Genomic DNA, 14409 nt, shown 5'->3' on the forward strand with positions numbered 1-14409 from the left:
TCTAAGCACCGCTTTTTTTATTACCATTCAAAAGCCACCTTACAACCGAGTGAAAGATTTACTCTCGTCTCTTCCAGGCCACCGTAGCAGTAATTTGAGCATTTATGATTCTTACTACACCACCATCCCTTGTAGGACCACAGAATTAACTCCCAAACAGGGCTATATACATATATATACTATTTAAGATTCGACACTTGGACTAGACATGAAGTTTTGATCATCATAATTGATAGGTTTGCATGGCCCATTCCCAGGATAGGACGAGCAATATGGTCGTAAACTTTCACTATCTTAGTTAGGAGTTTGTATCAATCATGTTAGTAGAAGAGAGCAAAGCACAGCTAATTAATGTTTTAATTAGTCATCTCTACTATGATAGTCACTGCATACCTTGCGTCAATGGGCCATCTCGAAGGTCTAATTGTCTCGAAATGTGTGCCTATCCCAGATATTCCAATTATTAAATAGCCTCGAATAGCGAGCTCCAGCCCAAAGTGGAGAGGACTTTTGGAAGAGCTCGAATTGCGTAGCCTTCTCTCCTCCTCGTGCTAATGGTGGGATTGAAATAGTTTAACAAGCCCAAGAAGCACACGGTTGACGAGTTGAGATGCCTCCAAAGTCGCAGACTCCCACGCGGTCTCGAGGGTGTGGGAATTTGCACTTTGTGAAACACTTTTGTTGATTTGTGGTGATAACTAGGAAAGGTTTGAACAACTTCTTCAAAGAAGCATTTTGTCGAGCGTCCGGCGGGCATTATTATACTTCCGATTTATTTAAAAATAGTTTGAAGTATTTTACATAATATACGGATAGTTATTGACAACTTCACAAACTAGAATATATTTAGAGTTCGATAGTAAGATTATGTTCTTTCCTTATCCTTCCTTACCATGATAAAGTTTTTAGTTATATGTAACTAATTATGTTGTGGTTTGGATTTGAAGATTATATAAGGTGCCAAATTCTCGGAACCAAATCCTATAAAATCATATCGTAACCTTAGTATTTGTTTACTAGATCCTAATCGGAAATATTACTCTCAAAAAATTAAACAAAATAGAGACCTGCATCAAAGAGAGGAACCCTTTTGCCACTCGAATCCTAAAGCGCATTGATCGTCTCTTTCCTGCGGTCGGCGAAAATTAGCGGAGAAATCATTCTAGGCATTCTATCTTTACGCTTTCTTGATCAAAAGGTGACTCTTTTTTTTTTTTTTTCAATTCGCAAAATTGCTGGGTACTCTACAATACCTTCTATATTGCATCGAAGTGGCGGGAATCATCGAGCATTAGGGAATCTTTGTTCAGTTTTCTCTCCCGCTCGTTAAAGATTTCTTTTGGGTGATCGAGATTCGAATCTGGCAATTATTCAAACGATTCGTGGGTTGTGCATTCACTTTGGGATCGGATGATGCTATCAAGGAGATGATGATGGGTTGGGGCATAAATGGGTTCGCCGCCGTGTATGTGATCTTGCTGCATCTTTTGGTGCCTTGTGGATCGGCAGGGAGGCAGGACTCTGACGGCTTGCTCTCGAGTTTGAGGGATTCTTCCAAGATCGAACCCTTTCCAGATATAGATCAAGCAGTAAGATGAAATTCCACCTTGCGTTTGTCAAAATTTTCTTTTCGCTAGATAATATCATCATCGCCTGGCATTGTTATATTTTTCACCTTATTAGTGATGATAGAAATTTTATTAGTAATTCTAGTGCCATGCTTATAGGATCAGAGCTGCTGGTTATGTTAAAGATCCATTGCACTAATCTTATATTTATCTGCTGTCCAAGTCGATGTCGTCCATAAGATTCTTTTGACGTAAGTTGAATGGAGAATTAGAGAAGAATTAGCTTATACTTTGAAAATACATTAAAGATTATTTATATGTACGCGAGTCAATGGCGCGAGTTATGGCAACTTCAAGTTTTCTCACTAGAATATTAAAAATTCAAAATGGCTGAAACTTGATAGCTCCTTCATTAGCAAATATAGGTGATTCAAAAGAGAAGACTCGCAGTGTTAATCATTTAAGATAAGATGTACCATGACAATATGTATAGTTGATTCCTGGCATAAACTTTTATGCATCTTCAAATAATATACATTCTTGGAGTGCACTATGGCAATATATGTTCAGTATCAAGTTATTGTATACCGGTTGATTTCCTACGATATGAGCTTCTCACTAATTTTGATAGTCACAGCTTGATGCCATCATATTATGACTGCAGGTGGAACTAGCATGGCTCCGGTGTGGTCTAGATATGAAAATTTTAGAAGAAATTAAGACAAATTCTGGCTACATTCATTTCATTGAGGTTATCCTCCATTATTCTGATGAGATATATCTGTCGAAAAGGTTGTCTGTGAAACGCAGCTTAGAGGAAGCTATACTTAATGTGCCGGAAGAACTAATACGAACATTTATTAATTGTTTGAGCAAGCAAAATCTTCCATTTCCTGCTTCTGGGGAAGATAGTTTGAGGTACTTGTGGGCTGATAATCTTGAAGCATTACTTGGTTGGTATCCTGTTTCAAGAAGAAATTTGGCTGATTCCTCCCTGGCCCCAACAATAGTACCAGTATCAGCTCCATCCCTAGGCCCTGGAGCTCAATCTCCTAGTTATGCTCCAGCACTCTCGCCTGTTCCATCACCTGTAAGTTCACCAGCACCTAACTACTTTCCTCCAGCTCCTGTTCCTAGCAGCTTCTTTCCACCAGAATATGCTCAAATCAGTCCAAGCACTGCTTCAATTTTGCCACCAAAGAAGAAAAACAGCAGCAAAAGATTCGTTGACACCGCTGTTGTTCTAAGTTTGACAGGGATATCATTCTTTGCTGCATTCCTCCTTGTTTGCCTTTGTAAATATCGTAGAAGCAAAAATTTTACGACATATAGCCAGAGGGATGATCGACCACTTTTAAGTTTAAATTTAAGTAACTTTGCTGGTATGGTGATGCTTTGGAATAATTTACTTATCTATTTACTCATTTAGCACAAATCTTTGTTTCCAGTGCTGATTTAAGGATGTTGCACCAGGTTCTTCCCTAAAGTCGTATAGTCAGGGAAATCCAATTGATGCAAATAAAGTTGGTGCTTCATCTCTGGAAAGAGAACCAAGCCAAAATGGTTGTGCTTTAACTTTGAAAATGAACTCAGATGAAACTCCAAAGATTGAAGTGCAGCCTATGACTTCTACCTCAAGCGAACCATCTGTTGCACCTAGCAGTTCTGCACCAGAGGCACTGCCTCCGGCTCCTCCGGCTCCTCCTGCTCCTGCTCCTGCTCCTGCTCCACCACCTCCACCATCCAGTCGAAAGCCTGGCCCTCCTCCACCACCACCACCTAAAGCTGTCCCTCGTCCACCTGCTGGAAACCAAATTTCTTCAAAAGTGCACCCTCCAGTTGGACAAAAACAGTCGGTAAATGCAACTGCTGGACAGGAAATTGGTAGTGCTGATCCAGATGCACCAAAAACCAAGTTGAAGCCATTTTTTTGGGATAAGGTTCTTGCAAACCCGGGCCAATCAATGGTGTGGGATCAAATTAAATCTGGTTCATTCCAGTAAGCTTCTTGATATATATTGTCTTGTCTTTTTTTATTACTGGAATCACATATAGTTGATGCAGAAAATCATATTGTGATCACAGGTTTAATGAGGAGATGATTGAAAGTCTATTTGGTTATAGCTCTGCTGATAAGAATAAGAATGAGGGCAAGAAAGAGGCAGCATTCAAGGATCCTTCTCAATATGTTTGCATTATTGATCCTAAAAGAGCACAGAATTTGGCAATATCATTGAAGGCTTTAAACGTGAAAGTAGAGGAAGTCTGTGATGCAGTTATGGAAGGTAATCCATTTTTAATCTCTTCGAATGCAAGCTTGTGCTGAAGCAAACGTTATGCATAACTCTGTACATTTTGAAGTTGTTGAAAAGATACGTTGGCTTATCTAAATAGATCTATTGAAAAAAGTTGAATGATATCAATGAAGATGACATTTATCGGGTAAAATTTTTAGGATCTTTTTACCAAATCACTGTAAATTTTGATTTCTTTCTTGTTCCAAGTTAAGATCTTTGAGACATGCCAGAATCAGGCTCTTCCTCACAATCAGCAGTCATCAATTAGACTCACTTTTAGGGGCTTTTGCTAATTATGTGTCTCTTTAGTTTATTGAATCCTTAAGAGTTAAGAGCATACATCGATTCATATTACATGCAACAACTTGCAATCGGTGTTGCAGATTTTCTTTCTCTTTTTTTCTTGCCACTGTTTAATCCTTTTCATCCGTCAATCCAGGTGATCAGCTTCCAGCAGAGCTACTTAAGACGTTGCTGAAAATGGCTCCTACAACTGATGAAGAGCTAAAGCTTAGATTGTATGGAGGAGATATCTCCCTACTTGGTCCAGCAGAACAATTTTTAAAGGTGTTGGTTGATATTCCTTATGTCTTCCAACGCCTAGATGCATTGCTTTTCATGGCTTCTCTACCAGAGGAAGTTGCAAACATGAAGGAGTCATTTTCAACACTACAGGCGAGTCTACATCTCAGTTTTTTTTTTTATAAATAATTTAAATCTTCTTTGGAGTTGATATGACATTTTGTGTCATTCATCTCGGAGTCAAAAATTTTGAGAACAAGATGACAAATCCAACTTAATCTTTGGGACCTGAAATATTGAAGTACAAGTAAAATTGATAAAGATTAATAGATGCTATATGTATGAGTTGCAATTGATGATGCTTTAGGATTATAATAGACTAACCGAAAGATGGAGAGAGAGAGAGAGCGCTTTCAACCTTTTCCTTGAGATTGCATTTATAGGATTTGATCTTTAAAGTTTGTATTCCAAGCCTATATGTATGTATACATGCAGATTCTACTATAGTTGATCTTGCTAGGAGCCATTTTGTGCCAAATTGATAGCAGTTAGCTATTTGGATGAAATTTTGACTGTTTAATAACACATATTATACTAACCATTGTTAATTGTGGGCTTCTTTTATGGATTAGATCAGTCGCTGTTTTAAATGATTTTCTTGAAGATGGACAGGAAGCTATTGTCATAGAGTATCTTCCATTCTGACCTCCTCTTTTATTTTAATGCTTGTGTGGTCACTACTTGTGCATAAACAATGGCTTGTCAGAAAATATTACAAATCCATGCCTCAATCTAGGGGCTTTTTCGATTCTATATTTACGCAGAAGAAAACCTTAATGCAAGAAAATATCGATTCTCCTTGAAATTGATATTCTACTTTTTTATATGATCAATCCATTTTGGCAGGTAGCTTGCAAGGAGCTCAGAAGTAGTCGTCCTTTCTTAAAGCTGTTAGAAGCTGTTCTTAAAACTGGGAACCGCATGAATGATGGTACCTTCCGAGGAGGGGCACAGGCATTCAAGCTAGACACGCTCTTGAAATTGGCAGATGTTAAAGGAACTGACGGAAAGACAACATTGCTGCATTTTGTTGTTCAAGAGATTATTCGTTCTGAAGGTGTTCGTGCTGCACGTCTCGCAAAGGAACAGCCAAGTAGCATCTCTAGTATGAGCTCTGATAATCTCACTGATGATTCTCCCCAAGAACTTGAAGATCACTACTGTAGACTTGGCCTTCAAGTTGTTTCGAGACTAGGAGATGAACTTGAGAATGTCAAGAAGGCAGCTTGTCTTGATGCTGATGCTTTAACAAGTACAGTGGCAAGTCTTGGCCATAAGCTCATGAAGATAAAGGACTTCATTGATAGTAGTATGAAAAGCACGGAGGAAGAAAGCGGGTTCTACCATAAACTTAATCATTTTGTAGAACAAGCAGAGGCCGATATTACTTTCTTACTGCAGGAAGAGAAGAGAATAAGATTTCTGGTAAAGAATACTGTTGATTATTTCCATGGAAATGCAGGGAAAGATGAGGGCTTTCGTCTGTTTGCAATAGTACGAGACTTCCTTGCAATGTTGGATAAGGCATGCAAACAAGTGAGGGAATCAAAGAAGAAAGTATCAAAGGTACCAAGAAGTAGAGAGACGTCAACGTCTTCTCTGCCAGATCCACGAGAGCATCTCTTTCCCGCAATTAGGGATCGGCGAGTTGAAAGTTCCAGTTCTGATGACGAGAGTTAACTTTAGATAAGGGGAGATGCGTGGATTTTGCCATTGGAATTCAGTACTGACTACAGGTATAACTACTATTCCTCTCACTACCTCTCTTACTGTGAAGATTCTGGAAGTTTGAGCCTGCACTACTTGTCTTGTCTCTGCCATTGCCTGCTGCTTTTTGCAAAAGAAATGATACTTTTTTAAACTGAATTACCTAATTCAATTTGTCATATTAGTTTTAATCGACCAAGTTTTTTCTCATAGAGTAGCATACATGTTGTTTACCAGCAATAGCTCGTCTGAAAGCAGAAAAACTTAATTTACTTGTGTTATTCTTAATGACGTCCATTTTCTTGGTTCCAGGGCTCGAAAAGCAGTGACAAATAAATCCTGTGATATCTTCGTGACAAGTTCTTGAAGAGCTGTTACATCAATCATGTCTGGCAAGAATTCACTAACTAGTAAGGCTCTGTCAGGAATCATCACTGTGAAAGATCACAAAGAAATAGATAGATTTAACTGATCATTTTTCCATTTATTGTAGCTCTGCAAAGAAAAGAATTTTGTTAGGATCTTTGCACCAAATTTTGTCTTTTAAATCCTCAACTTTCACAAAGAAAATATGTTAGTATTTGTTCTAATCTGTTCAAGCTCCATTATTTTATACGTGTATGCGTCGGAACTAAAACTATGGCTTAGGGAAGCTTTGTTCGTCTTTCTCGTATGAATTTGTTAATGTTGATGGCACATACCTGTTAAATACCACGTGGAGCAATATAAATTAATTTCAAACCACTTTTTTTAATTTTTTTATAGACACTTGGAAGTTATTAAATATAACTATCGATGTAAACTTTTTAATATTGTATACGAACAAATTTCATAAATCACACCAATACGAATCGGGAATATAACAAACCATTAGTCCTTAAATTTTTTTACCATCCACAGAGAGAGAGAGAGAGGAAAAGTTACTACTCACAAATCTAAACCTGTCCATCTAACACATCTACACCCTTTCTTACATCCCCAAATCCAACTTGTTAAGTCTAAACAAACCTAAAATATAACCCCAACTAAAGATTACGACACTTGTATTAGCGAAAGAGAGAGGACCCTCAAACTTTCCGGCACAAGAGAACGCGTTGAAGAGCTCAGCTCTCGTCGGCAGATGGCTTCGACGAGGCCTTCTTGGGGAGGAGGAGGTTGTGGATGTTGGGCATGACGCCGCCACTGGCGATGGTGACCGACCCAAGAAGCTTCGTTAACTCGTCGTCGTTCCTCACCGCGAGCTGTATGTGGCGTGGCACGATTCGGGTCTTCTTGTTGTCCCTTGCGGCGTTACCAGCCAACTCCAACACCTTAAAGACCAAATCAGACGAAACATGAGTGCCGAAAACAATACTTTGAAGAAATTATGAGGTGGATACAAATTTTAGAAGAATCTAGCAGATGGGTCTTCTCCACAAATTTGTTATACAGACAAGAAAAAGAAGCAAACTAGATCGAGTCGTAGAAGAAACCTTCTAAAAACATCAAATTCCGATATACGCGAGTAAAAGAAAGACGGGAGAAGAAAGGATAAAAAGTAGTACCTCGGCGGCGAGGTACTCGAGGACGGCGGCGAGGTAGACCGGAGCACCGGCACCGACGCGCTCGGCGTACTTGCCGGCCTTGAGGAAGCGAGCTATCCTACCAACAGGGAACTGGAGCCCTGCCTTGCTACTCCTCGACATTGCCTTCTTCGCGGCTCCCGACCCAATAGTCTTCCCTCTCCCTGCCATTGTTCTTCGAAGAACGAACCCGAATTCTTTTGGAAGAAGGCGAACTTGAAGAGAAGGCGCGAATAATCCCCTCGCTCTCGCTCTTCCGCATCTGGGATCTTTATGTAGTAGTTTGGGTTAGAGGTAATGACCAATGAGATACGAGCACGGGGATCGTGAATTATATCCGTAGAATCGATGAGCGGTGAACGGTGAGATGAAGGTTTCCCCTTTTGAGTTGGATCCGGAAGCGGTGGCAAGGAGATCCGGAAGCGGTTTCCTCGGATGTCGTGCGTTTTCCGAGGTTTCTAAAATTTCAAGGGATTTTCACATTTTATCCCCTACTCTATTTGCTTATTTCTATTTAGACCTTGCGTTTACCATTACATTTTCAAAATTCACTTTAAACACCCTCGACTTCTCCCACATCTCTCTCGGACGATCGTATTATCGGGCTAGTTGATCAGACCATCTTACGGATCCGGGTCCAATTAGGTTAATTTAACGGGTTATTACTATCCAAACCCTATACCATACCATCTTTACAACCCCTCCCCAAAATCCTCTTTTTTCCCATTTCTTCTCTCCCGAGGAGGAGGCCAAGATTGAGAAAGGCTTTGAAGAAGCCACCAAGGTTGCCAAGAGGGAGGCTCGCAAGGAAGCATAAATAGCATTAGCAAAGCAGAGGCAGGTAGAAGAATGAAGGGCAGATGGTGATCAAGCAGTAAGGTCAGAATAAGTCTGCCAACAATCTTAACTTGTGAGTAAACCTCATTTATGTGGATATATCTAAACCATGTCAAAATATAGGACCTCACTAGTCACTAGTTTATTTTTGCTGCAGAATAAAGTTAGAGATAGAGTTCATTGGTGAAGGAGATACATCATGAAGCCTGTGTAACAGCACATGGGCTTAACCCAATGCTTATAAATTACACTGTTTTTTAAGCAACTTCCTGCGATGTTGAATGCCTTTGATTTTTGGAGTTTCACATATGATGGATAAATTGTACAGCTATTTCAATTAAGCTGAAGGAATCTTTCATGATGTTTGTAAGATCACATGTCCTGATCTTCCGGAAGGTATGATTCTACTGTAGCAGATCATAACAAATGTCAAACTCAAACTACATACCAAGAGTCAGCTACAACAACCCAAGAACCCCCTTGATATATTCTTTCTGTTAGAATTTAACCATTATAATATTACATTCTTTTGTATTATTTAAACTTCACTATTACGTGTAAGTTCTCTCTATATATACTGCAATGAAGCTAGCTCCATAGATTGAGCATTCGAACACATATTCCTACTTTGACATCTACTAAAAGATTTTGGCACATTACATCAAGCTTTTCCATGCATTTTAGCTGTTCATCATTCAGCCCTCCAATTTTTACCTTCTCACTATTCTCTTTAAAGGTTATCAGTCGTTTTACTTGAAGCAATGCTGTTGCATTCCTTTGACCATGACGGTAATTTAGAGCCCCAGTTCATTGTTACCTAGCGTTATAAAAGTTACCGTTGCACCAATCCCTCTTCATCACTCAAAGCATTACCAAAACAGCCAATGTTCAATAATACAAGATGCAATACTATTTTATATGAACAAAGGATAAAGAGAATACAAGAGTGCAAGGCTTTTCACTAGCCTAGTTTTGCAAGTACATCTCCAAGGGCAGATGTGGTCGCGGCATAGTATTTCTCTGCTTCTGGGGTGCTCTTGATCTTCGCGGCGTGGTCAAGCTGTATTTGAATACAGAAACAAAGCAAACAAGTCAACAAGAATTGCTCTTAATTGATTCATGTATAGCAAATCTTTCCTTTCTAGTATTCACAAATATAAGGTGTGAAGTGTGATTCAAAGTAGTGTGTAATAAAGAAAGGATTGTTACCCCATCAATGGTGGCGAAGAGCTTGCCAGTGAGGTCCTTGAGGGACTTCTTCTCTTCCTTAGGCTTTGCAGCTATGATGGTGTTAAGATCATAGCGGAGATAAGAGGCCTTCAGGCGGAGGTCCATTTGGACGTAAGGCCATGCCTTCTTGTCTATAAACCCCTTCAGGTTTACGATGTCCTTTGCTGATTCCTTCGCTCTTGCTGCTGCCTCCACCGGAGCTAATGGTTGCAGGTAGAATCGCTTCTTCAATGGAAGATCCAAATCTCGAGGTTGGTCAGCGTTTAGAGTCCCAGCTGTTGATAATGTAGAAATAGATTATGATCATAATTTACTCCTCCAACAAAGAATTAAAGAACCTTGTACATCTACACAAGCTGTAATTTTTTGTTATTTTGTTTAATGAAAGCAAACTCACGTAGTCCTCCAGATGGCGGCGGAGGTGGGCCGACCTTGATGGGCTTAGCCTCCGCGAGGACGGCTTTAACGAAGGACCCACCGGCCAAACCGGTGGCCACGAGTCCTAACATGGCTCGGCGGCCGGTCTGGACTTGGGCCTCGATCTCTGCCGGACCTTGCTGGGCTCGAACTGTGAACCCGGTCCGGTTTGCGGTTAGCCGGTTGCTTCCCGGCGCGGCGAGCCTGCTCGAGCCGCCGAGCTGAAGGCTGCCGTCTAAGACAGCTTGCGACGAACCACGTAAGCCAGCCATCGAAGCCATCGCCTGTGCCATTCTCCGCTTTGCTTCTCTCTTCTACTCCCTTCTCTTTATCCCTCTAAATTCTCGATTGGAACGGAGAGGGGAAAATGGGATTTTATTCGGAGATGAGAGGAATCATGGTGCGGGTGATTCCTTATCTGCTGGATAAGTGGAGAGCCAGTAAATGGTGGCCACGTGTACAATTATGTGGTGAGTGTATGACATGGTTGGATTGGGTTCTATTTGTCCAATAGGAGCTTGACATCTGGCGTACCTCCACTTCCAAGAGTGATGTACACATGGTGGTCGGCGGAGACGTGAGCTAGACATGAAATTACATTTCAAAATTGAGGCCGTAATTTCGATATCGTTGGACGTTGATGATGATGGTACTAACGGCGTTAATTTATGCGTCAAATAGACACGGGTTCACAAAAGTAGGGGCAGTTTCGGAACAAAACGAAATCCACTCCTCCCCCCGCCCATCCCCAATTTCAAACGATTTCAAACCTTTCCCTCTTCTCCTCCACTCAGAGCAAAGAAACGAGAGATTAAAGAAAACCCTAGATCTAACCCGATCCCAGCGAAGAAGGAGGAGGAGGAGGAAGGGTAGATAGGAGTCTTTCCCTCCAAAAGCTTCTTTCAGATTTTCCACTGTTATCTCCAAATCGGACCTTCCACCCGAAACCTAACCGTAGGCGTGCGATTTGTCACAGCTCGGATGTCCTTTAGGAACCCCTTAAATGTAAGGTTTGCTCTTCTTTCCTCTCTTCACTCTCTTCCTAGGATTTATGCTCTAGATCTTCGCAGTACCAATTTTAGGGTTTGTGTTCTTTCTTGGGTAGAGGAAGGAGAATCTAGATGAGGCGCCGGCTGATAAGAGGCGAAAGGTTGCGGTAGGAAAAATGGTGGGAGCGGCGAACAACATACGATCTAGATCGGTGCTTTCTGCCGTAAATGGTGGGGTTGGCGATCCGGCGGCAGCGGCAGCCGCCGTGAATCAAGAAATCGAATTCAATTCGAGGGAGGATGTCGAGAGGCTGCTAGGCGAGAAGATGAAGGGGAAGAACAAGAATGATTTCAAGGTAAATATATGTCAAATCATGAATTTGAAGTTTTGACTAGTTTTTTATTGTTAATTTGCGAATTTTTGTATTTTACCTGTTTTTTTTTATTATTGTAGGGAAAGAGTGAGCAGATGATGGAATATATAAAAAAGCTTAGAGCTTGCATCAAGTGGTTTATGGAGCGGGAAGATGTCAATTTGGTGGAACTGGAGAAGCTTAGAAGTTTGCTGGAATCTGAGGAGAAAAGGCACTCTGAGATTGGTAACTTTTTTCTTATATTTTGTCGCATAATGTTCAGTCTCACTATGAAAATTTGCATCATTTCTTTGGATCTGATAAGTTATTTTTCTACCTTTATATAGCTGCCCAATTGACAAGTACTATAGAAGAACTAAATGGGACAATTGAGGATCTTAAGAAACAGTATGCTTCTTTGGAAGAAAAACTCAGAAAGGAGGAGGCTGAGAAAATGGTGGGTGTTTCAAAAGGTAGTTTTTTTTAATTAAATCCGAGTCATATGTATTTAGTTGACGATGGTAAATTGGCAGGATTCCATTAAATCTCACGGGGAGGAAAAAGAGGCAAGGGTTGCTGCTGAAACTTTACGAGATGCTCTTTCTGCAGATCTTGAAAAGGCCGGTCAGGAAGCAAAACGTCTTAATGATCAAGTTAGTATCTTAAGACAGATTTGTTAGATTAATGACATTATCTATTTATCATTATGTTGTATATATTGTTTCGTCTTTGCAGATTAAGATGCTCCAAGAGACCAATAAACGACTGCAGGAATACAATACCAGTCTGCAACAATATAACAGCAATCTTCAAGCAGAAGCTGTGAAAAATGGTGAGACAATGACCAAGCTGCAGAAGGAGAAGAATGCTATGATGGAAACACTAAATGGTTTGAGAGATCATGCCAACTCATTCAAAACTCAGTTGGATGTTGCCAGGGTGCGCTTTATATTGTTTGCATTTTCTTTTAATCCTATGGCTGGATTACATAGGTATAGATGAGCAAATTTTAAGATGGTCTTGCTGTTCTAATTTCAGAATACTTGTTAAGTCCAAAAGTTACTGTGAATTTCTGTAAGTAATGTGGACATAAAATGCTAGGTATACCATTTCCTGTGAATTATTCATCATTACATCTTCAGCCATGTGATCTCTCTGAAAATGAGAAGTATTTCAGGCATATTCTGATATTCCCTGAGCCTCAACTGGGAAGTAGCTTGGCCACACTACTTTAAAAACCAAAAGAACTTGTCTCATGTGCTTCGCTTTGTTGCATTATCTTTGTAATTGGTTGTTGCTGACTCGCTGGCTTGGATAAGTACTCGTGTTTCTCAAGGGAATCTTACAGAATACCGTTGTTTGTCAAGAAAGAATATGCTTAAAAAGGACATAGTAATTATGGTTTTAGTATTTCTTGTTTAGTTGGCAAATGAGTATATGCCTGTGTAAGTGGAAATTGATTTTTACTATATTTTGTAGATTGCTAGCTTGAGTAAAAAAAGAACATTAGTTTGGAAATAAATGACCACATTAGAACCAGCTATGCCTACTGTTTTTTTGTCATTCATCTCTTATGTAATTCAAAGCATCGAATTAAATGATATCTTTAGTTCCCTCCATGTCTTTTTTTTTTTGTCTTTCCCTCCCTTGCAATTGTCTATCACATTTTAATGTTTTATCTGTCTATGATGCTTCATCTTTCTTATTACTTCTCAACAGGTTTGTCTTGACATACTTATTAACATACACAACATTACTAACTTAATGCTGGCTGTTTGTGCAGTCTTCCCAACAAGAAGCATCAAAACAGAAGGAAGAGCTAAAGAAGGAAGTCAATTGTCTTAGAAATGAACTTCACCAAGTAAGAGATGATCGTGACCATCAATTAAATCAAGTGCAGTGCTTGATGTCTGAAATCATTAAATATAAAGAACTTACTGGAAAATCTGCAATAGAACTTGACAGTGCAACAACAAAAACTAATGCTCTCGAGGTTTGTCTACTTTGTTTTAAAATTTCCTTTGATGTGGTCCTTTATCCACAAAAAAGTCATGCCAATGCAAATCTATAGGAAGCATGCTCATCACAACGAGATATGATACGCACGTTGCAACTTCAACTTGCAGCTGCAAATGAGAAGCTTAAGGTGAGCACTGGCCTTTATGAAAGTGATCTCTCTAGTCATAACATAGTTTTTTCCTGGTTTGAAGATCGTGATAATATGGTACATAAACTTAGTTCTATCTTCTTACCACAAGAGGAGAGGAAAAACTATCGTTTACAAAGAAAGCCTTCCTTCTATTCTGTAGTTCGTACTATGATCCATTGCTGTGATGCATGGAAACTGCATCCCTCATACATCTTTTTGTACAATCTCTGACCCTATTGATTAACATTATTTTAGCAAGATTGCCAAATTAATGGACTTGAATCACTTGATATGTTCTTATTCCTATTCTGGATGGGCTGCTCTTATCTCCTTTTGTTAATTGAATGTCTTAATTTATAAAGATATATAAAACAAAAATGTCAGTACACGTTCTAAGCAAGATATTTGACTGTTTCCTAATTGTTGGATATCATTATAAGTTAAACAATTGTTGAGTCTCCCACTATTTGATTCTATTCTGTTTTTAATCTTTCCATTTGGGATTCAAAATATACCCAAGTTTGACTAATTACTTTCTCTATTTGTCTAGAGGGCTGATCTAACAGCCACAGAGACGATGACAGAATATGAAGAACAAAAGAAAGTATTGAAAAATCTGCAAGATCGGTTAGCTGATGCAGAACAGCAAGTTCTGGAAGGAGATAAATTACGGAAAAGCTGCACAATACCATACTGGTACTGGTTTTGGGGATTTTAT

At 39.6% G+C, this 14409-nt stretch overlaps 4 protein-coding genes across 4 annotated transcripts in view; 2 read left to right on the forward strand and 2 right to left on the reverse strand.

Annotated features, from left to right (window-relative positions):
• Positions 1 to 713: 713 nt before the first annotated feature.
• Positions 714 to 6850, forward strand: LOC140785075 (formin-like protein 11). Its single transcript, XM_073132784.1, has 7 exons — positions 714 to 1589; positions 2233 to 2950; positions 3042 to 3567; positions 3654 to 3853; positions 4305 to 4540; positions 5294 to 6183; positions 6467 to 6850. Exons 1-6 carry the CDS (start codon positions 1428 to 1430, stop codon positions 6125 to 6127), a joined length of 2676 nt encoding a protein of 891 aa, XP_072988885.1. The 5' UTR covers positions 714 to 1427; the 3' UTR covers positions 6128 to 6183; positions 6467 to 6850.
• Positions 6851 to 7014: 164 nt separating this feature from the next.
• Positions 7015 to 7976, reverse strand: LOC140785074 (histone H2A.6). The gene is made up of 2 exons (XM_073132783.1): positions 7699 to 7976; positions 7015 to 7464 (listed from the first exon to the last, which is right to left on the reverse strand). The coding sequence occupies exons 1-2, from the start codon at positions 7885 to 7887 to the stop codon at positions 7258 to 7260; spliced, it is 396 nt and encodes a 131-aa protein (XP_072988884.1). The 5' UTR covers positions 7888 to 7976; the 3' UTR covers positions 7015 to 7257.
• Positions 7977 to 9440: 1464 nt separating this feature from the next.
• On the reverse strand, positions 9441 to 10557 carry LOC140783225 (oxygen-evolving enhancer protein 3-2, chloroplastic-like). The gene is made up of 3 exons (XM_073130019.1): positions 10181 to 10557; positions 9763 to 10058; positions 9441 to 9613 (listed from the first exon to the last, which is right to left on the reverse strand). Exons 1-3 carry the CDS (start codon positions 10491 to 10493, stop codon positions 9515 to 9517), a joined length of 708 nt encoding a protein of 235 aa, XP_072986120.1. The 5' UTR covers positions 10494 to 10557; the 3' UTR covers positions 9441 to 9514.
• A 387-nt stretch (positions 10558 to 10944) lies between these two features.
• LOC140783451 (kinesin-like protein KIN-14N) overlaps positions 10945 to 14409 on the forward strand; it is a 4113-nt gene continuing 648 nt past the window's right edge. The window contains exons 1-9 of the mRNA XM_073130342.1: positions 10945 to 11205; positions 11306 to 11545; positions 11644 to 11788; positions 11890 to 11999; positions 12076 to 12195; positions 12278 to 12481; positions 13326 to 13535; positions 13614 to 13688; positions 14242 to 14387. Of these exons, the coding sequence (XP_072986443.1) occupies positions 11182 to 11205; positions 11306 to 11545; positions 11644 to 11788; positions 11890 to 11999; positions 12076 to 12195; positions 12278 to 12481; positions 13326 to 13535; positions 13614 to 13688; positions 14242 to 14387 (1274 nt within the window). The 5' untranslated portion in view covers positions 10945 to 11181. The remainder of the gene's footprint in view (positions 11206 to 11305; positions 11546 to 11643; positions 11789 to 11889; positions 12000 to 12075; positions 12196 to 12277; positions 12482 to 13325; positions 13536 to 13613; positions 13689 to 14241; positions 14388 to 14409) is intronic.

This window comes from Typha latifolia, chromosome 3 (assembly GCF_019914945.1).
Source record: "Typha latifolia isolate L0001 chromosome 3, TyphaL0001v2, whole genome shotgun sequence".
NCBI lineage: Eukaryota > Viridiplantae > Streptophyta > Magnoliopsida > Poales > Typhaceae > Typha > Typha latifolia.